We start from the raw sequence: 22,836 nt of genomic DNA on the forward strand, positions 1-22,836 counted from the left end.
CCATTATTTTATGTGCTTACTCATTTCTTTTAAAGATTTAAAATTTGTACATATTGGATTAAGTTTATTGATTTGCTTTGACTTGACTTTTGTCACTCAAACTATCACCTCAAAAATATATAGATTATAAAAGTTAGTGTGTGTGTGTATGTGTGTGTGTGTACAAGCACATGTGTGTGTAATACAGTACACATATATGATATGTGACTATGCCTAGAGAAGTTGCTTAAGAGCAACAACAAGCAAGCAAAGTGTTGTTTTATTCCACGAGACTCAAAACTGGTTTAAATTTGGGCATCAATTTCTGGAAAACTAGCTCTGGTAATTTGGGCAAATGTTAAAATTCCCTCCTTATAAATTTCCTCATTTAAAACTGGACACAATAATAAAAACACTTTGTAGGCTTGTGGCAAGGTTTAAGTGACACAATAAACAACATTGTTAGCAGGGAGTCTAGAAAAGAAAAGTACTTATTCTACAATCATTAAAAAGAAAACAACTTCATAGAGACTGTGAGTATACTCTTTGATCAGAATACCCCACAGGACAGGCTCTTTCCTCTAGCAGGAACACTCTGTGACTTCTAGATCTCAACTTTAGGTACTGCGATCACCCAAATTTAATTTTCAGGGGAGACAGAAAAAGGGTGGTGGGAGAGAGAGAATAAATTTTGGAATCATTGTGGTCCAGGCCAAATCCATAATCCATGGTTTAAAGCTAAATTTCAGCTTTCACGGGTATATTCATATATGGATATTTTTATCTGGAATACCAGATTTTTAACTGAACTTTTGTGACATAATAATTAAATATTGCAATGGCATTCAAATACAAAATTCAGTACAATATAAAATATGATCATATGCAAGAGATACACGTATGTTACCTGTCACATCAAAATATGATATCTGTGAGTGATAGAAAACTGAGGCCCACAGGGACAGTGGCAGGTGTTCACAGCATATGCACACACATGTAGACAGGCATTATGCTGCTTTTATTGACAAGGGAAAAATGAAGGAAAGGTTCTGGGGAGGAAGGAAAAACAGTCTTTTCCAAGTACAAATTAAAATATGAATTATACAGTCAACAAAAAAGTCAAGATAATTTTATAGTAGCTACTACTTCTCATTCTAAATTTTGTTTTTAGACTACTTATTGCTAGTTTTAGACAATAAATAATAATCTAATAACATTATATTACAAAAGACAAGGGATTAAAAAATCCCATATCATGCTATATAAGCAAATAGGAAACAAGAAAGAACAGCAGTAATATGTTAGTGAAAATTGGACAAAGGGCCTGGAGGGAGTCAGTAGTTAAAAGCATTTGTTCTTCTTGTAGGAGGACCCAGCTTCAATTCTGAGCACCATAACCAAGTTCCAGGGGATCGGCGCCCTGTTCTGACTTCTATGGGAACCAGGCAGGCATGTGGTACACATACATATGATCAGAAAAACACTTTGCAATAAAATAAAATACACAAATACAAATATAAGTGAGTCCAATATTTTTAGATGGTGGAAGCAGAGAAATGTACATCTCTATGTCAAGCAGAGCTACTGTGTGATGGGTAGCTTGGCCTTACATCTACCAACCAGCTCTCAGTACACTTCATTCTGTCTTCCTTTCTCATATACATTTTTAACCAGCCCACTGTTCTCCAGCTTCTGAAGCTTGACTCCCATACTCCCAGTTTCTATGCTATGCAAGATGATTTCAGGCTTCTTTGCTTCAACACTACATCCCACCTCAGGAAGATTTGACTAGTTAGGCCTGGCTGCCTTAGAGCCTCTTTGGTGCTGAAGTAACTCTCTAGTTCTAAGACTGGGTAGCTCCAGCATCAGCATGAGATTGCTCACACGCATGATTATCTTAGCATAGGTTCTCATATTGTGCAAGCACTGGGCAGCTTTTGCATCTCCATTTTAATCTCCATTTTCCTCTCAGGAAGGCATGAATTTCAGATGGTGATGAGCTGCTGTGTCAATCAGTAATTTACAGAGTAAAGGCTTGTCACTCTCCCAAGCTTCCTTCTGACTTTCAGAAAGCGTGTCAGTGGTCAATAGTCTCATAGCACTCTGAGTCCTCCCCCAAGTCACCAGAGAGAACAAAGTATGCTTTCTCATTTACTCTTAGACACTTGAGGACGCTCCCAGGGTTGTTTCTCTGCTTACAGCTCTTTAGTACTGACATTAGGTAGTCTAATGTCTCTCTACCAACCCAAGGGGCTTCTGTCAATATCACTCAGGTAGTTATTTATTATGAACATGTTCATTTTAATAGTCGAAATAAGGCACCATGAGTCATCTATCATCTATCTATTAATGTGATTATCAAGCACTTATCAACTATTTAGAATCTGTTATTTCCACATCTCTTATCACACACATATTTCTCTCTTGTTAGCAGTGAACCATCTCTTCATGTAGCTGTGTGTGGATCTCTCACACCTTCTAGATTTACTTAAAAATTTGTCCCCAGATACACACAAATACTCTGTAAGTTAGTTATTTGTTGATGAGGGGAATTCTATGTCAGACAGTTTGGGTTTGAAAAAGTTACCTATAGCCATGGCTAAAATTTACTGAGATTTTTATTCTACTTTTAATGGTACACATAAAATGAGTTCTTTATATTCAACAAGTTTTCTAATTTTTCAGGGCGAACATATCTGCTTTCTTTCACCTTTTTGGTAGAACAGATATTCAGTCCTCTGAGAACTTGTGTATGAAGGTGGGGTGTAGATGATTACTTAAACATATTTTACAGACTTAATGCCATTCTCCTGATTGGCCTAAAGGCTTTCTGTGTCGTTATAAACATACAGAGGGATCTGAGAACGTATAGTGAAAACAAAGGCATGGGTTGTCTTTGTCTTTGTCACAGCTCAGGCCTTTCTGTGTTGTTATAAACATACACAGGGACCTGAGAATGTCTAGTGAAAACAAAGGCCTGGGTTGTCTTTGTCACAGCTCAGGCCCCACACCTGTGCTTTCCTGTGAGGGAGGCTGAACTTTCTGAAGCCGTATGATTCTAAGAAAGATGTGTCTTCCTTCCACAGTCCTCCCTCTCCTCTGGAAACCATGGCTTCCCAACTGCCTACATCTCCTTTTTCTCCTCAACAGAGTCAGCATAACAATTCTCCTGAAATGAACTGTTCCATTCTCTGCAGAGCTACCCACTGTGAGGTCTCAATGCTGGACACTGAAGTCCATCCCCTCTGGGACCCTTTCAAAGGTTTTGCCTATGCTGGACACAGAAGTCCATCCCCTCTGGGACATCCCTTCAAAGGATTTGTGTCAGACCCAGTTCCTCCACCCTCTTTAATCCCTGACAATTGACTTGAGTTATCCAGATACTATTTTTGTGTTTTTTTTCTATTATGGATTTTTATTCATTTCCTTTGATTGAGATAAAATCCTTTGTTAAAGAAGTACTTTCCACAAATCTTAGTTTGTTTTGGCTGATTCCTTTTGTTCATATGTTTTCTTAAAAAGTATACTTTGTTAAATTGTTACTGTCTTGGTCAATAGATATCCCAACCTTTTCTTTTTAAATAAGATCTTTTTTTGATCAATTTCTATCAACTTCAACACTTCAAGTGCCCCAGTAAAATGGGGAGACTATGTATCTCCCATTTCTAAGAGGTCAACATCTTTAGATTCCTTCAAACAAGCCCTTTTTATAATCATTAAGATAACTAGCTTTACTTTGCGAATGAGGAACCCAAAACACACAGAAATAAAAAAGCAACAAAACAAAACAAACAAACAAAAAGAAAAGAAAACAAAAGGTTTAAATATTAACCAGACTGTAGATGGCTAAGTGTCTGTCATGCCTGTGGCCCACTGCTGTTGCTAAAATAAATCAAAAGAAAGACAATAAATAAAGAACTATCAAATTATTTTAACATTAACATCTAATAGCTAAAACAATAACTCATCTCTGTAAACAATGAAGAGTAATGCATGACATGGATATTTTAACCACAATGTGACCTCACGTGAAAGCACGTCAATGACAGGTTTCAGGGTCAGTATGTAAGGTCAGCAGACCCAGGCTGATGACAGGACACATGATTAAGAAACACATCATTTCCTTTGTTTCTATAGCCTGCCTACACCAAGCAAGGTAGGTGCTTTGTTTGCAAGCTACCCAACCAGCAAGGAGACCTGATCTCTCGGTGCCAGGAAAGCCAACATTGGGCTTGCATCTGGAGCCCTCCCCACTTCGGCCCTCTTTCAACACATAACATCACCCAGCCCAGCCTGTCTGGGCACTGGGTCCGAGTCCTCAGGGCACCCAAGCCGGTGGGAATTCCTTTGTTTCTATTGCCTGCCTGCACCAAGCAAGGTAGGCACTTGTTTAAGAGCTACCCAACCAGCACGGAGACCTGATCTCTGGGCGCCAGGAGAGCCAACATTGGGGTGAGTTTCTGACCCCGCGGCGCCCGCCCAGGAGAGGGAACTCAGGGGTTCCTCGGCCCCGTATCCTTCTTGGGCTCTCTGCAGGGCCTCTACTCCCTGCATGCTGCCTCTTTCTTCCTAGCCCACCCAGCTTGCATCCAGAACCATCCCCACTTCGGCCCCACCGCCCTCTTTCGGCACATAACTCACCCAGCCCAGGCTGTCTGGGCACTGGGTCCTAATCCTCAGGGCACCCAAGCTAGCGGGAGTTCCTTTGTTTCTATAGCTTGCCTGCACCAACCAAGGTAGGTACTTTGCTTACGAGCTACCCAACCAGTACAGAGACCTGATCTGTGTGCCAGGAGAGCCAGCATTGGGGAGAGCCATAACGGGGAAGGTACATTAGTAGGCAAGGAGACCTGATCCGGCAAAAGAAGATCCATAAGGGAGCATTTGGAAGAAGAGATGGGCAGATGCCAATGCAAGAATTCGCCCAACAAGCTGAAAAGCAACATGAAGCCACGAGAAACCAGCGACCTCACAACGGGAGGACATGAACACCTTAATCAAGAAGAAGTAGAAAAGACTGACTTCATGAAAGCGATTGACGCCCTTAAACAACATATAAAAAACGCCCTTATAGAAATGGATGAGAAATATAACAGAAAGTTTGAAGAATTGAATAAGTCAGTGAATGATACCCTAGAAAACCAAGGAAAAACAATCAAACAGATAATGGAAACAGTTCAAGACTTGAACACAGAAATGGAGGCAAGGAAGAAAACACAAACAGAGGGCCGGCTGGACATGGAAAATTTAAGTAAACAAACAGAGTCTACAGAAACAAGCATAACCAACAGAATACAAGAGATAGAAGAAAGAATCTCAGATTCTGAGGATACCATAGAGAAAATAAACACACTGATCAAAGAAAACAGCAAGTCCAACAAACTCTCATCACAAAACATTCAGGAAATATGGGACACAATAAAAAGACCAAACCTAAGAATAGGAGTAGAAGAAAGAGAAAAAGTGCATCTCAATGGTCCAGAAGATATATTTAATAAAATTACATAAGAAAACTTTCCCAACCTAAAGAAAGATATACCTATGAAGATTCAAGAAGCATACAGAACACCGAATAGGCTGGATCGAAAAAAAAAAAAAAACATCTCCTCGCCATATAATAATCAAAACACAAAGCAAACAGAATAAGGAAAGAATTTTAAAAGCTGCAAAGGAAAAAGGCCAAGTCACTTATAAAGGTAAACGTATCAGACTTACACCTGACTTCTCCATGGAAACCATGAAAGCCAGAAGGTCCTAGATAGATGTTCTGCAGAAAATAAGAGACCATGGTTGCAAGCCCAAACTACTATACCCAGCCAAGCTTTCGTTCACTATAAATGGAGAAAACAAAATTTTCCAGGATAAAAACAAATTTAAACAATACATAGCCACAAATCCAGCCTTACAGAAAGTAATAGAAGGAAAATCACAATCCAAGGAGTCCAACAATGACCACAATAACTCAGACATCTAGAGACCCTTCACCAGCACGACTCAAAGAAAGGAAACACACAAACTCTACTACTAAAAAAGTGACCAGAGTTAACAACCACTGGTCATTAATATCACTTAATGTCAGTGGATGCAACTCACCTATAAAAAGGCACAGGCTAAGAGACTGGATAAGAAAACAGGATCCAACATTCTCCTGTTTACAGGAAACACACCTCAACCACAAAGACAGGCACCTACTCAGAGTAAAGGGCTGGGAAAAGGCTTATCAAGCAAATGGACCTAAGAAACAAGCAGATGTGAACATACTAATCTCTAACAAAGTTGACCTCAAACTTAAATCAATCAGAAGAGATGGAGACGGGCATTTTATAGTCATAACAGGAACAGTAAATCAGGATGAAGTCTCAATCCTGAACATCTATGCACCCAAGTACATAAAAGAAACATTGCTAAATATCAGGCAGCCATAAAACCGCACACACTAAAAGTAGGAGACTTCAACACTCCTCTCTCACCAATGGACAGGTCAATCAGACAGAAACCTAACAGAGAAATAAGAGAATTAATGGAGGTAATGAATCAAATGGACTTAACAGACATCTATAGAACATTCCACCGAAAGAGGAAAGAATATACCTTCTTCTCTGCAGCTCATGGAACCTTCTCGAAAATCGACCACATAGTCGGTAACAAAGCAAACTTACACAGTTACGAAAAAAATATTCGTAACCACCTGTGTCTTATCAGATCACCATGGATTAAATTAGAATTCAACAACAATGCTGCCCCCAGAAAGCCTACAAATTCGTGGAAACTGAACAATCAACTACTGAACCATACCTAGATTAAGGAAGAAATACAGAAAGAAATTAAAGTCTTCCTGGAATTCAATGAAAATAAAGAAACAACATACTCAAACTTACGGGACACTATGAAAGCAGCCCTAAGAGGAAAGTTCATAGCATTAAGTGCCCACTTAAAGAAAACAGAGAAAGCTCACATTGGAGACTTAACAGCCCACCTGAAAGCTCTAGAAAAAAAATGAAGCAGACTCACCTAGGAGGAGTATAATACTGGAAATAATCAAACTGAGGGCTGAAATCAACAAAATAGAAACACAGAAAATAATCCAAAGAATCAATGAAACAAAAAGCTGGTTCCTGGAGAAAATCAACAAGATTCACAAACCCCTATCCAAACTAATCAAACGGCAGAGAGAGAATTTGCAAATTAATAAGATCAGAAATGAAAAGGGAGACATAACCACAGACACAGAGGAAATTCAGAGAATCATTAGATCTTACTACAAAATCCTATGTGCCATAAAACTGCAAATGGAAAGGAAATGGACACTTTTTTAGATAAATACCATCTACCAAAGTTAAACCAGGACCAGGTGAACAATCTAAATAGACCTGTTAGTCGCGAAGAATTAGAAGCTGTCATCAAAAACCTACCTAACATAAAAAGCCCAGGAGCAAATTATTTCAAAGCGGAATTCTACCAGAACTTCCAAGAAGACCTAATACCTATACTCTTTTATGTATTTCACAATATAGAAACAGAAGAGGCATTGCCAAATTCCTTTTATGAAGCTACAGTTACTCTGATACCAAAACCACACAAAAACTCAAACAAGAAAGAGAATTATAGGCCAGTATCACTCATGAACATCGATGCAAAAATCCTCAACAAAATACTGGAAAAACAAATCCAAGAACACATTAGAAAAATTATCCATTATGATCAAGTAGGCTTCATCCCAGAGATGCAGGGCTGGTTCAACATACGAAAATCTATCAATGTAATCCATCATATAAATAAACTGAAAGAAAAAAACCATATGATCATTTCATTAGATGCAGAAAAAGCATTTGACAAAATTTAACATCCCTTTATGATAAAGGTCTTGGAGAGATTAGGGATACAAGGGTCATACCTAAATATAATAAAAGCTATATACAGCAAGCCGACAGCTAACATCAAATTAAATGGAGAGAAAATCAAAGGCATCCCACTAAAATCAGGAACACGACAAGGATGTCCACTCTCGCCATACCTCTTCAATATAGTGCTTGAAGTTCTAGAAATAGCAATAAGACAACATAAGGGGATCAAGGAGATTCGAATTGCAAAGGAAGAGGTTAAACTTTCGCTATTTGCAGGTGATATGATAGTGTACATAAGCGACCCCAAACACTCCACCAAAGAACTTTTACAGCTGATAAACACCTTTAGTAATGTGGTAGGATACAAGATCAACTCCAAAAAATCAGGTGCCCTATTATACACAAAGGATATGGAAGCAGAGAGGGAAATCAGAGAATTTTCACCTTTCACGATAGCCACAAACAGCATAAAATATCTTGGGGTAACTCTAACCAAGGAAGTGAAAGATCTATTTGACAAGAATTTTAAGGCATTGAAGAAAAAAATTGAGGATGATACCAGAAAATGGAAGGACCTCCCTTGCTCTTGGATTGGGAGGATCAACATAGAAAAATGGCAATTCTACCAAAGGCAATTTATAGATTCAATGCAATCCCCATCAAGGTCCCATCAAAATTCTTCACAGATCTTGAGAGGAAAATAATCAACTTTATATAGAAAAACAAAAAACCCAGGATATCCAAAACAGTCTTATATAATTAAGGAACTTCTGGAGGCATTACCATCCCTGACTTCAAACTCTACTACAGAGCTAGAGTATTGAAAACAGCTTGGTATTGGTATAAAAACAGAGAAGTCGACCAATGGAATCATATAGAAGACCCAGATTTTAACCCACAAACCTATGAACACCTCATTTTTGATAAAGGAGCTAAAAGTATAAAATGGAAGAAAGAAAGCATCTTCAACAAATGGTGCTGGCATAACTGGATGTCAACCTGTAGAAGAATGAAAATTGACCCATATCTATCACCATGCACAACTCTAGTCCAAATGGATTAAAGACCTCAATATCAGTCAGAACACATTGAACCTGATAGAAGAGAAAGTAAGAAGTACCCTACAACAGATATGGGCACAGGAGATCGCTTCTTATGTGCAACCCCAGCTTCACAGACATTAAGGTCAACATTGAATAAAAGGGACCTACTGAAACTGAGATGCTTCTGTAAAGCAAAGGACACTGTCACTAAGACAAAAAGGCAACCTACTGACTGGGAGAAGATCTTCACCAACCCTGCAACAGACAAAGGTCTGATCTCCAAAATATATAGAGAACTCAGGAAACTAGACTTTAAAATGCTAATTAACCCAATTAAAAAATGGGGCACTGAACTGAACAGAGAATTCTCAACAGAAGAAGTTCAAATGGCCAAAAGACACTTAAGGTCATGCTCAACCTCCTTAGCAATCAGGGAAATGCAAATCAAAACAACTTTGAGATATCATCTTACACCTGTCAGAATGGCTAAAATAAAAAACTCCAATGATAGCCTTTGCTGGAGAGGCTGTTGAGGAAGGGGTACCCTCATCCATTGCTGGTGGGAATGCAATCTTGTGCAACCACTGTGGAAGTCAGTGTTTCGGTTTCTCAGGATATTCGGGATCAACCTACCCCTGGACCCAGCAATACCACCCCTGGGAATATACCCAAGAAATGCCCTATCATATGACAAGAGCATTTGTTCAACCATGTTCATAGCAGTATTATCTGTAATAGCCAGAACCTGGAAACAACCTAGATGCCCTTCAGTGGAAGAATGGATGAAGAAAGTGTGGAATATATACACACTAGAGTACTACGCTGCGGTAAAAAACAATGACTTCTCGAATTTTGCATGCAAATGGATGGATATAGAAAACACTATAGTGAGTGAGGTAACCCAGACCCAAAAAGATGAACATGGGATGTACTTACTCATAATTGGTTTCTAGCCATAAATAGGGGTCACGGAATCTACAATTGGTGATCCTAAAGAAGCTAAGTAAGAAGGTGAACCCAACGAAAAACATATAGTTATCTTCTTGGCTATGGGAAGTAGACAAAATTGCCGGGGAGAAAATTGGGATCTTGGGGGTGGGGTGGGAGGGGGGTAAGGGGAGATGGGGAGAGAAAAGGGAGAAGGGGAGGATGGGGGGAACTTGGGGCCACGGGATGATTGGGATAAAGGAAGGTTGGATAGGGGAGCACGGAATCACAATTCTTAGTTAAGGGAGCCATCTTAGGGTTGGCAAGAGACTTGAACCTAGAGTACCTCCCAGGAGCCCAAGGCGATGTCCCCAGTTAGTTCCTTGGGCAGCTGAGGATAGGGAACCTGAAATGACCCTATCCTATAGCAATACTGACGAATATCTTGCATATCATCATAGAACTTTCATCTGGTGATGGATGGAGATAGAGACAGAGACCCACACTGGAGCACTGGACTGAGCTCCCAAGGTCCCAATGAGGAGCAGAAGGAGGGAGAACATGAGCAAAGAAGTCGGGACCACGAGGAGTGCACCCACCCACTGAGACAGAGGAGCTGACCTATTGGGAGCTCACCAAGGCCAGCTGGACTGTGACTGAAAAAGCAGGGGATAAAACTGGACTCTCTGAACATGGCTAACAATGAGGGCTGATGAGAAGCCAAGGACAATGGCACGGGGTTTTGATCCTACACAATGTGCTGGCTTTGTGGGAGCCTAGCCAGTTTGGATGTTCACCTTCCTAGATATAGACGGAAGGGGGAGGACCTAGGACTTACCACAGGGCAGGGAACCATGACTGCTCTTTGGACTGGAGAGAGAGGGAGAAAGGAGTGGGGGGAGAGGGAGAAAGGTGGGAGGAGGGTAGAAGGGTGGGAGGAGGGGGAGGGAAATGGGAGGCTGGCAGGAGGTGGAACTTGTTTTTTTTTCCTTTTCTCAATAAAAAAAAGGAAACACATCATTCTGTTACTTGAGATGTGTAATATTTTTTTAACAGCATTTTGTCTGTTGACCAAACAGACCACATGGAATGATGTGGACTTGAATTTGACCATTTTAAAAAATATTCAAACTCAAAGGATATAGGTCTTAGCAATTTATTTAATTGCTTTGAGCATCACTAACCTTTACCAAGTTACTGCCTGAAATGCAGACTCTCACATCCCATCCACAAAGCCCTCGAAAAATTTCATATACACCCAAGTGTCCATAAGAAGATAAGTTCACACCTTACAGTACATGGATTTTGATAAACTCCCTGGCTAAGCTTTAATAGTACTGAAAAAATAGGAGAGAGGAGGAAGTCTTAAACTAAAAGAAAAGGAAGATTAGAAAGGAATATAGAACTTCAGCTTACCTTTGCTTCTGGCCTAACTCTAGAAGCTTCTGAACATCCGTTTTGGAAGACTGCTCATCATTTTTCAAAGACTGAAAGAGAAATGCAGGAAAGGAGTCTTAGACAAAACCCTGCCATTCACTCTATTGTCTATATTTAGTGCCAGGTTTTAAGGCACTTAGTTTATTGAACAAAGATATAAAAATTAGTCTTCCTAGCTACTGATGGTGCCAAGGACACACACAGCGGTTCACGATGCACAGTTGGACATATTAAACTCTTAATACCAGAACGGTTTTGAGCAGAAGCTCACCATTCAGATGTTGGAGACAAACAACCTGCAAATACCTCATTTTCTTTCAAGTAAATCTTAAATATTTTTATTTTTGGGTGTGTATATGTATGCATATGTGTGCATGTTATATATTTGTTGTTAAACACATCATCAGGCAGATATGCATGTCAGAGGACAGCTTTGTGGAGTTAATTTTTCTATTTTAGATTTACATGTATCCCGAGCATGAAACTCCAGCCACTGGACTCACCTGGAGAGCACCTTCACCCACTGAGTTATCTCATGTGCTTCTCAGTCTCTGATTTGTTATATATAATTTTACTATGTTAAAGTTAAAGCCTTCCTTTTTGTTTAAACAGAAAAGGGGAAATGGTGTAGGAGGTCCTTCTGTTTGTGTGTTGCTTTCGTTGGTTAATTAATAAAGGAACTTCTTGACCTAATAGGGCAGAACTTAGGTAGGTGGAGAAGACAGAACTAAATTCTGGGAGGAAGTAAGCAGGGCGAGAGAGCCCCCATGGCGACGCCAGGTCAGACATACTAAATCTTTTCCAGTAAGCTGTGACCTCATGATGATATACAGATTATTAGAGATGGATTACATCAAGATGTGAGAGTTAGCCAGTAAGAGGCTAGAGATAATGGGCCAGGCAGTGATTTAAAAGAATACAGTTTCTGTGTGATTATTTCAGGTGTAAGCTAGCAGGCCCTCTCTCCTTTCAACAAGTCTCTTCACAAATAAATTAAAAAAAATACCTTCTCCCATTCTTTTAAAGTGTGTCCTCGGAACTTATTTGAATTAGCTCTTGTGTAGTTCCAGCAAATGGAAGGGCTCATAGAAAGCTTCCCTGCACAGTTCAGGGAATAACCTGATGAGAGTTGAAAGCAGTCAAAGGCAGGTGCTTCTTTGTTCATGTCTGTGTCTTATTCTAAGTAAGGTGTTAGGATACAAAAAGACAGAAGGCCAGGTAATTTCATCCCTGGTCACGATACACAGGTACTAAGAAAATAACATATGCCACTCTAGTCATTAGTACTTATATACTTGCAAATTCAGGATTCAGAAGCCATCAGTTAGAAGAGAGAAGCTCCCCCACAAGTTCTTCTTCTCAGAGGATCTGTCATATAAAACCTTTCCTAATAACATCCTTATTTATACTCAGTAAACTGTTCAATAGAGTAACCTTTATACTGGATATTAAAAGTTTAGATAGCAATAACCGTTTCTACAGAGTACCTGTGAAGGTAGAGGGATGACAGCAGTTTAGAGGTGAGTGTATTGTTCCTTAATGTTTATTTAACCGACACCTAGCCTGAGTTATGACTTGTAAAGCACGGTGCTGCCTGAACAGTTTCAGCCTGGCATTCAACAGAGAATAATACACTGTTAGCTCTACTGTACCTAGTGGTGGACAAGGGTTAACTGAGACTCCTTGCAGGAAGAATTCAGTAAGTAGTGCTCTGTGTGTTTAGAAAAAATAGCTTCCTCTAACAGACAAAGAGGAATGAAAATGGGTTTGGTTCCAAGCACCCACATGGAGGCTCACAACTATGTGTAACTCCAGGTTCAAGGGATCTAGCACCCTCCTGGAATCCATGTGTACTGCATGTCTGTAACTCAGGGTCCAAGGGATCTAACATTCTCCTGGAATCCACACTGCATGTCTGTAACTCTGGGTTTAAGGGATCTAGCACCCTCCTGGCCTGCACGTCTATTGCATGTCTGTAACTCTGGGTTTAAGGGATCTAGCACCCTCCTGGCCTGCATGTGAACTGCATGTCTGTAACTCTGGGTTTAAGGGATCTAGCACCCTCCTGGCCTGCATGTGAACTGCATGTCTGTAACTCTGGGTTTAAGGGATCTAGCACCCTCCTGGCTTGCACGTGAACTGCATGTCTGTAACTCCAGGTACAAGGGTTCTAGCACCCTCCTGGCTTGCACGTGAACTGCATGTCTGTAACTCCAGGTACAAAGGATCTAACACCCTCCTGGCCTGCAGGTGCACTACATGTCTGTAACTCTGGGTACAAGGGATCTAGCATCCTCCTGGAATCCACGTGACCTGCATGCACATGGTACACAGGTATGTGCAGGCAAAGCATTCGTTCACATGAAATGAAAACAGATGAAGAAATAAGAAACTTTTAAGAAATAAGGAAGAAACTAAAAAAAAGAGAGAAATGTTTTTAAATAAAAAACATTTTAAGTAAAATAGTAAACTAAATAGATAAGGAAGACCTATTGAATATATTGAGAAACTCTGTCCTCTGGGCAGAACATGCCAATTATTTTGAAATTAGAGTGACTGATTACTTCCAACTGATTTACCTCATACTGGGCTTAATAATATCACCTTATTAAAGACAGGATAAGTTTTTCAATGCAACTCAGCAGTAGATAGAATGATTGCCTAGATTGTGGAGATCTTCAGGACACAGTCTGGTACTACATAAAGAAGTGGGCATAGCAGGAGGCGTGTGTAGTCCTGATGTAAGGAAGAGAAGACATGAAGACCAGATGTGCATGTTCATCATTGACTACAAAGTAAGCTCAAGGCAGGGTTAATACTAGAGCCTGTCTTGAAGCAAAGAAATGAAACACAGCATCCCAGCAGAGGCTGCCGGAGGTCAGTGAGATGGGGTAGCTGCTTGGGGCCCAAGACTCATGTCCCCCATCTTTCCTAACAAACTCCATGTAAACTCATCAATTCATCAGGCTGAACATAGGTGGGATAGTTCCTGTGGGGGGCCATTTTGTTCATATTTTGTCAGGAAAAGTCCCATAACACATAGTTATATATGTATTTACTTTATGTTTGAAATCTGATCTCACTTTTTTTTATGTGAATGACTTACCCACATACAGTGAGCTACTTAAGTCTCTACTCTTCACTTTATAATGAATGTAATGCTATGGTAATTTTGTGGAAAATTTGCTAAGAGGATTTATTAAGATTAAACAACAACAAAAAATCCATTTTATGTATTATGTGCCACAAGACAAAAAGTTATTCTCAAACTTGTAACAAAATTTCAGGGACAATTTTCCCCTTTAAAAATCACAGCTCCATGATCATTTTTCTTAAGCAACATTCTGGTGTATAAGGAGACACCTTGACTAAGGAAACAAGAGTGTCTTGAGAACACAGTAATTACTGATCTCTCCAGGGCATTTCACCATCTGCTGATGATATGCTCCTGTGCCAGGTGTTCCATCCCCATGAGGACAGGCAGATGTCATGAATATTCCTCCCAGGCTTGTTTACCTGCTAACGTTCTCAGTAATCTCTGCCTAGGCTTTCCCTGATAAAACCAGATCAATGTGTAGCCTCATGAATCTTCCTCTTCACTCTTCATAGTCTGATGCCCAGATGTGCAGAACTATGCTTCATGCACCTCCTAATCGTTCTACATGCATCCCACTCCTGTAGGGTGGGGGTTTGCTTTACTCTCTCAATGCGTGGCACAACTTGCACAAGAGCTCAAACAGTAAATCCAAATGCGGGTCCCACTCATTGCTTACCTGTGTGCTCTTTCTAAACATTGTATAAAGGAAGATTAGTAACTACAGTAAGGTTTTCATATGGAAATTAGCTAAGAGCTATGGAAAGATAACCAAGCATGTGAGCTGGAACAAAACCAATGCTCTAGTGGTTGACTGCACCACCACCATAGAAGCTGAACACTGAACGGTAGAAGGTGGTGGTGTTTGTGGCAAGGGGGAGAACGCAAGTCAAATAATCCCAAGCTGACTCCAAAATGGTGTATTTTAAGGCCTTTCTTTATAAAGGGGGAAAACTAACGGAACAGGAAAGGGGTCCAACCTCAAGGTAGGGAGTGCAAAAAGGTGAGGGGGGGAAAGCTGGGTGGGATGTAGGAGCTTTTGGGGAACCCAAAGGTCATGCTCCAACCTGGTGCAGTCTCCCAAAGACCATCACACCATCATCTTTCCCATAGTGTCGTCATGGCAACATTGTATAATGCAGACCTTGAGGCCCAAGACAACATAAAGACAGCCTCAGTTTGCAGTATGTGAAAAGTCTCTGGAGCAAACAGCTTACATTTAAACTCTGGAGTCTTTACTGACTTTCATAACTACTGTCTTTAGAATATATTGCTTATGCGCCATAAAAAAAAATCACAAACTGTTTCTCTCCCCCCTCCCTTCCTTGGTGGCAGAGCGCCTCCCTGCTCTGCCTGCTTGGGCGCTGGGTCCTAACCCAAAGCGTAGGGTAAAGGGGAGCTCGGGGGCTTCTTTGTCCCCATAGCCCGCCTGCAGCAAGCAGGGTGGGCCCTTTGTCTGCGAGCGAACCAAGCAGCACAGAGTTGCAATCAGGGCACCTAGTGAGACATCATTGTGGTGAGTGAGTGCTGCCGCACCCGGGAACAGCCTGCCTACACTTCCTGATCAACCTACAGGGCTACACTGCCCGGTACCTCCTCTCTTTTCCTATCCCATCCAGCTTACATCCAGATCCACCTACCCCCTGTCTTCTTCCATCCCTCCCTTCTTGGGGCAGAGCGCCTCCCTGCTCAGCCTGCCTGGGCGCTGGGACTGAACCCGAAGGTGAGTGCAAAGGGGAAGGTGGTAGCTCCTTTGTCTCCATAACCTGCCTGCAGCAAGCAGGGTTGGCCCTTTGTTTGCGAGCTAACCAAGCAGCAAGGAGATCCGAACTGGACTCCAGGAGAAACATCACGGGGGAGTGATATCACTGGGAAGGTACATCAGTTGGCAAGAAGACCTGATCCTGTAAAAGAAGATCCATAGGAGAATATTGGGAGGAAGAGATGGGGAGACGCCAATGCAAGAATTCACCCAACAATCTGAAAAACAACACGAAACCACCAGAAGCCAGCGACCTCACAACAGGAGGACATGAACACCTAATCAAGAAGAAAGAGAAAAAACTGACTTCATGACAGGGATTGACACCCTTAAACAGCATATAAAAAACGCCCTAATAGAAATGGATGAGAAGTATAACAGAAAGTTCGAGGAATTGAGTAAATCAGTGAATGATACCCTAGGAAACCAAGGAAAAACAATCAAGCAGATAATGGAAACAGTTCATGATTTGAAAAATGAAATGGAGGCAAAGAAGAAAACACAAACAGAGGGCTGGCTGGACATGGAAAATCTAGGTAAACGAATAGAGACTACAGAAACAAGCATAACCAGCAGAATACAAGAGATAGAAGAAAGAATCTCAGAGTCTGAGGATAACATAGAAAAAATAAACGCACTGATCAAAGAAAACAGCAAGTCCAACAAACTCTCATCACAAAACATTCAGGAAATATGGGACACAATAAAAAGACCAAACCTAAGAATAATTGGAGTAGAAGAAGGAGAAGAAGTGCAGCTCAACGGTCCAGAAAATATACTTAACAAAATTATAGAAGAAAACTTTCCCAACCTGAAGAAGGATGTACCTATGAAGGTTCAAGAGGCATACAGAACCCCAAATAGGCTGGATCAAAAAAAAACATCCCCTCGCCATATAATAATCAAAACACAAAATATACAGAATAAAGAAAGAATATTAAGAGCCGCAAAGGAAAAAGGCCACTTACTTATAAAGGTAAACCTATCAGACTTATACCTGACTTCTCTATGGAAACCATGAAAGCCAGAAGGTCCTGGATAGATGTACTGCAAAAACTAAGAGACCATGGATGCAAGCCCAGACTACTATATCCAGCCAAGCTTTCGTTCACCATAAATGGAGAAAACAAAATTTTCCAGGATAAAAACAAATTTAAGCAATACGTAGCCACAAATCCAGCCTTACAGAAAATAATAGAAGGAAAATCACTAACCAAGGAGTCCAACAAAGATCTCAATAACTCAGACATCTAGAGACCTTTCACCAGCGCAACTCAAAGAAGGGAAACACACAAACCCTACTACTAAAAAAGTGACCAGAGTTAACAACCACTGGTCATTAATATCACTTAATGTCAATAGGCTCAACTCACCTATAAAAAGGCACAGGCTAAGAGACTGGATACGAAAACAGGATCCAACATTCTGCTGTCTACAAGAAACACACCTCAACCACAAAGACAGGAACCTACTCAGAGTAAAGGGCGGGGAAAAGGCTTATCAAGCAAATGGACCTAAGAAACAAGCAGGAGTGGCCATACTAATTTCTAACAAAGTTGACTTCAAACTTAAATCAATCAGAAGAGATGGAGAGGAACATTTTATACTCATAACAGGAAAAATTCATCAGGAAGAAATCTCAATCCTGAATATCTATGCCCCTAATATAAAAGCACCCACGTATGTAAAAGAAACATTGCTAAAATTCAAGGCAGCCATCAAACCGCACACACTAATAGTAGGAGACTTCAACACTCCTCTTTCACCAATGGACAGGTCAATCAGACAGAAACCTAACAGAGAAATTAGAGAATTAATGGAGGTAATGAAGCAAATGGACTTAACAGACATCTATAGAATATTCCAATCAAAGAGGAAAGAATATACCTTTTTCTCTGCAGCTCATGGAACCTTCTTGAAAATTGACCACATACTTGGTAACAAAGCTAACTTACACAGCTACAAAAAAATATTACTAACCACCTGTGTCTTATCAGACCACCATGGATTAAAGTTAGAATTCAACAACAATACTACCCCCAGAAAGCCTAGAAACTCATGGAAACTGAACAGTCAACTACTGAACCATACCTGGATTAAGGAGGAAATAAAGAAAGAAATTAAAGTCTTCCTGGAATTCAATGAAAATAAAGAAACAACATACTCGAACTTATGGGACACTATGAAAGCAGTCCTAAGAGGAAAGTTCATAGCACTAAGTGCCCACTTAAAGAAAACAGAGAAAGCACATATTGGAGACTTAACAGCCCACCTGAAAGCTCTAGAAAAAAAAGAAGCAGACTCACCTAGGAGGAGTAGAAGACTGGAAATAATCAAACTGAGGGCTGAAATCAACAAAATAGAAACACAAAAAACAATCCAAAGAATCAATGAATCAAGAAGCTGGTTCCTGGAGAAAATCAACAAGATTGACAACCCCTATACAAACTAATCAAACGGCAGAGAGAAAATTTGCAAATTAATAAGATCAGAAATGAAAAGGGGGACATAACCACAAACACAGAGGAAATTCAGAGAGTCATTAGATCTTACTACAAAAGCTTGTATGCCACTAAACTGGAAAATGTAAAAGAAATGGACACTTTTTTAGATAAATACGATTTACCAAAATTAAATCAGGACCAGGTGAACAAGCTAAACAGACCTGTCAGTCGCGAAGAACTAGAAGCTGTTATCAAAAACCTCCCTACCAAAAAAAGCCCGGGGCCAGATGGTTTCAATGCGGAATTCTACCAGAACTTCCAAGAAGACCTAATACCTATACTCCTCAATGTATTCCACAATATAGAAACAGAAGGGTCATTACCAAATTCCTTTTATGAAGCTACAGTTACTCTGATACCAAAACCACACAAAGACTCAACCAGGAAAGAGAATTACAGGCCGATCTCACTCATGAATATCGACGCAAAAATCCTCAACAAAATACTGGCAAACCGAATCCAAGAACACATCCGAAAAATTATCCATTATGATCAAGTAGGCTTCATTCCTGAGATGCAGGGCTGGTTCAACATACGGAAATCTATCAATGTAATCCATCATATAAATAAACTGAAAGAAAAAAACCATATGATCATTTCATTAGATGCTGAAAAAGCATTTGACAAAATTCAACATCCATTTATGTTAAAAGTCTTGGAGAGATTAGGGATACAAGGGTCATACCTAAATATAATAAAAGCTATATACAGCAAGCCGACAGCTAACATCAAATTAAACGGAGAGAAACTCAAAGCCATCCCGCTTAACTCAGGAACACGACAAGGCTGCCCACTTTCGCCATACCTCTTCAATATAGTGCTGGAAGTTCTAGAAATAGCAATAAGACAGCATAATGGGATCAAGGGGATTCAAATTGGAAAGGAAGAAATTAAACTTTCGTTATTCGCAGATGATATGATAGTGTACATAAGCGACCCCCAAAATTCCACCAAAGAACTTTTACAGCTGATAAACACCTTTAGTAATGTGGTAGGATACAAGATCAACTCCAAAAAATCAGTCGCCCTCCTATACTCAAAGGATATGGAAGCAGAGAGGGAAATCAGAGAAGCTTCTCCATTCACGATAGCCACAAACAGCATAAAATATCTTGGGGTAAATCTAACCAAGGAAGTGAAAGATCTATTTGACAAGAACTTTAAGGCATTGAAGAAAGAAATTGAAGAGGACACCAAAAAATGGATGGACATCCCTTGCTCTTGGATTGGGAGGATCAACATAGTAAAAATGGCAATTCTACCAAAGGCAATTTATAGATTCAATGCAATCCCCATCAAGATCCCATCAAAATTCTTCACAGATATGGAGAGGACAATAATCAACTTTATATGGAAAAACAAAAAACCCAGGATAGCCAAAACAATCCTATACAATAAAGGATCTTCTGGAGGCATTACCATCCCTGACTTCAAACTCTATTACAGAGCTACAGTAATGAAAACAGGGTGGTACTGGCATAAAAACAGAGAAGTCGACCAATGGAATCGTATAGAAGACCCGGACTTTATCCCACAAACCTATGAACACCTCATTTTCGATAAAGGAGCTAAAAGTATACATTGGAAGAAAGAAAGCATCTTCAACAAATGGTGCTGGCACAACTGGATGTCAACCTGTAGAAGAATGAAAATAGACCCATATCTATCACCGTGCACAAAACTCAAGTCCAAATGGATTAAAGACCTCAATATCAGCCCGAAAACACTGAATCTGATAGAAGAGAAAGTGGGCAATACCCTACAACAGATGGGCACAGGCGATCGCTTCTTAGGTATAACCCCAGAAGCACAGACATTAAGGGCAACATTGAATAAATGGGACCTACTAAAACTGAGAAGCTTCTGTAAAGCAAAGGACACTGTCACTAAGACACAAAGGCAACCTACTGAATGGGAGAAGATCTTCACCAACCCCGCAACAGACAAAGGTCTGATCTCCAAAATATATAGAGAACTCAAGAAACTAGACTTTAAAATGCTTATTAACCCAATTAAAAAATGGGGCGCTGAACTGAACAGAGAATTCTCAACAGAAGAAGTTCAAATGGCCAAAAGACACTTAAGGTCATGCTCAACCTCCTTAGCGATCAGGGAAATGCAAATCAAAACAACTTTGAGATATCATCTTACACCTGTAAGATTGGCTAAAGTCAAAAACACCAAGGATAGCCTTTGCTGGAGAGGCTGTGGAGGAAGGGGTACCCTCATCCATTGCTGGTGGGAATGCAATCTTGTGCAACCACTGTGGAAGTCAGTGTTTCGGTTTCTCAGGAAATTCGGGATCAACCTACCCCTGGACCCAGCAATACCACTCTTGGGAATTTACCCAAGAGATGCTCTATCACATGTCAAAAGCATTTGTTCAACTATGTTCATAGCAGTATTATTTGTAATAGCCAGAACCTGGAAACAACCTAGATGCCCTTCAATGGAAGAATGGATGAAGAAAGTATGGAATATATACACACTAGGGTATTACGCTGCGGTAAAAAACAATGACTTCTCGAATTTTGCATGCAAATGGATGGAAATAGAAAACACTATCCTGAGTGAGGTATCCCAGACCCAAAAAGATGAACATGGGATGTACTCACTCATAACTGGTTTCTAGCCATAAATAGGGGTCACGGAGTCTACAATACGCGAACCTAAAGAAGCTAAATAGAATGTGAACCCAAGGAAAAACATATAGTTATCCTCTTGGATAAGAGAAGTAGACAAAATTGCCGGGGGGAAAAGTGGGATCTTGGGGGTGGGGTGGGATGGGGGTTAGGAGAGATGGGGAGAGAAAAGATAGAAGGGAAGGAGGGGGGACTTGGGGAAACAGGAGGATCGGGATAAAGGAAGGTTGGATAGGGGAGCACGGAACCACAATTCTTAGTTAAGGGACCCACTTTAGGGTGGGCAGGAGACTTGACCCTAGAGGGGCTCCCAGGTGCCCAAGCTGAGGTCCCCAGTTAGTTCCCTGGGCAGCTGAGGATAGGGAACCTGATATGACCCTACCCTAGAGCAATACTGACGAATATATTGCATATCATCCTAGAACTTTCATCTGGCGATGGATGGAGATAGAGAGAGAGACCCACACTGGAGCACTGGACTGAGCTCCCAAGGTCCCAATGAGGAGCAGAAGGAGTGAGAACATGAGCAAAGATGTCGGGACCACGAGGAGTGCACCCACCCACTGAGACAGTGGAGATGATCTACTGGGAGCTCACCAAGGCCAGCTGGACTGTTACCGAAAAAGCATGGGATAAAACTGGACTCTCTGAACATGGCGAACATGAGGGCTGATGAGACGCCAAGGACAATGGCACGCGGTTTTGATCCTAAGCAATGTGCTGGCTTGGTGGGAGCCTAGCCAGTCTGGATGTTCACCTTCCTAGATATGGATGGAGGGGGGAGGACCTAGGACTTACCACAGGGCAGGGAACCCTGACAGCTCTTTGGACTGGAAAGGGAGGGGGAGAGGAGTGGGGGGAAGGGGAGAGGGGTGGGAGGAGGGGGAGAAGAGTGGGAGGAGGGGGAGAAGAGTGGGAGGAGGGGGAGGGAAATGGGAGGCTGGTGGGAAGAGGTGGAAATTTGTTTTTTTTCTTTTTTTAATCCTCCTTTTATCAATAAAAAAATTAAAAAAAAATCACAAAGTACCATTTTCTCTACTTATTCAAAAGAATTGAGCCGTGCATTGCCCCTAAAGAATTTAGTACACAGTAGGTACTCAGTGAACGCAATGTGCAAATTCAGACATCAAAAAGTGTCACTCTTTGTCTCTAATATTGTGTCCCATAGACTTTTTACCTTACAGTCCTTTGTGTATACGTTATGGCTTCTGCTTTTTGTTTCCTATGAGTTTCCTATGGGGATGAACATGGGTGTATCTGTGTCTTTATGTGTTTTGTGCTTTCCTTTGGCTCTTTTACTTCTGTTTGTTTTTATCCTATTCTGATTGTTTTATACTATTATATTATTATGCCTTAGATGCTGTTTATTTTCTCACAAGAGGCAGAAAAGAGGTAGATCCTAATGGGAGGGAAGGTGGGGAGAAGCTGGAGGAGTCAGGGGAGGAAAAATCATAATTAGAACATAATGTATTGAAAAAAGTTTCTATTTTAACTAAGATAAAAAAGTACTTTCATAGGAAAGATAAAGTACTACTAGATGTTTTAGAAAGATTTGTTTATCTGAAATGTATCTTTCTTTTATTTTCTCTTGTTTTAAACATGAT

At 40.6% G+C, this 22,836-nt stretch overlaps 1 protein-coding gene across 1 annotated transcript in view; it reads right to left on the minus strand.

Moving 5' to 3' along the window:
• LOC142832304 (leucine zipper protein 2-like) overlaps positions 1 to 22,836 on the minus strand; it is a 385,340-nt gene that overhangs the window by 172,717 nt on the left and 189,787 nt on the right. The window contains exon 3 of the mRNA XM_075942703.1: positions 11,210 to 11,280. Coding sequence (XP_075798818.1) covers positions 11,210 to 11,280 — 71 coding nt within the window. The remainder of the gene's footprint in view (positions 1 to 11,209; positions 11,281 to 22,836) is intronic.

The sequence above is a fragment of the Microtus pennsylvanicus genome, chromosome 12 (genome assembly GCF_037038515.1).
Source record: "Microtus pennsylvanicus isolate mMicPen1 chromosome 12, mMicPen1.hap1, whole genome shotgun sequence".
In the NCBI taxonomy this organism is placed as follows: Eukaryota; Metazoa; Chordata; class Mammalia; order Rodentia; family Cricetidae; genus Microtus; species Microtus pennsylvanicus.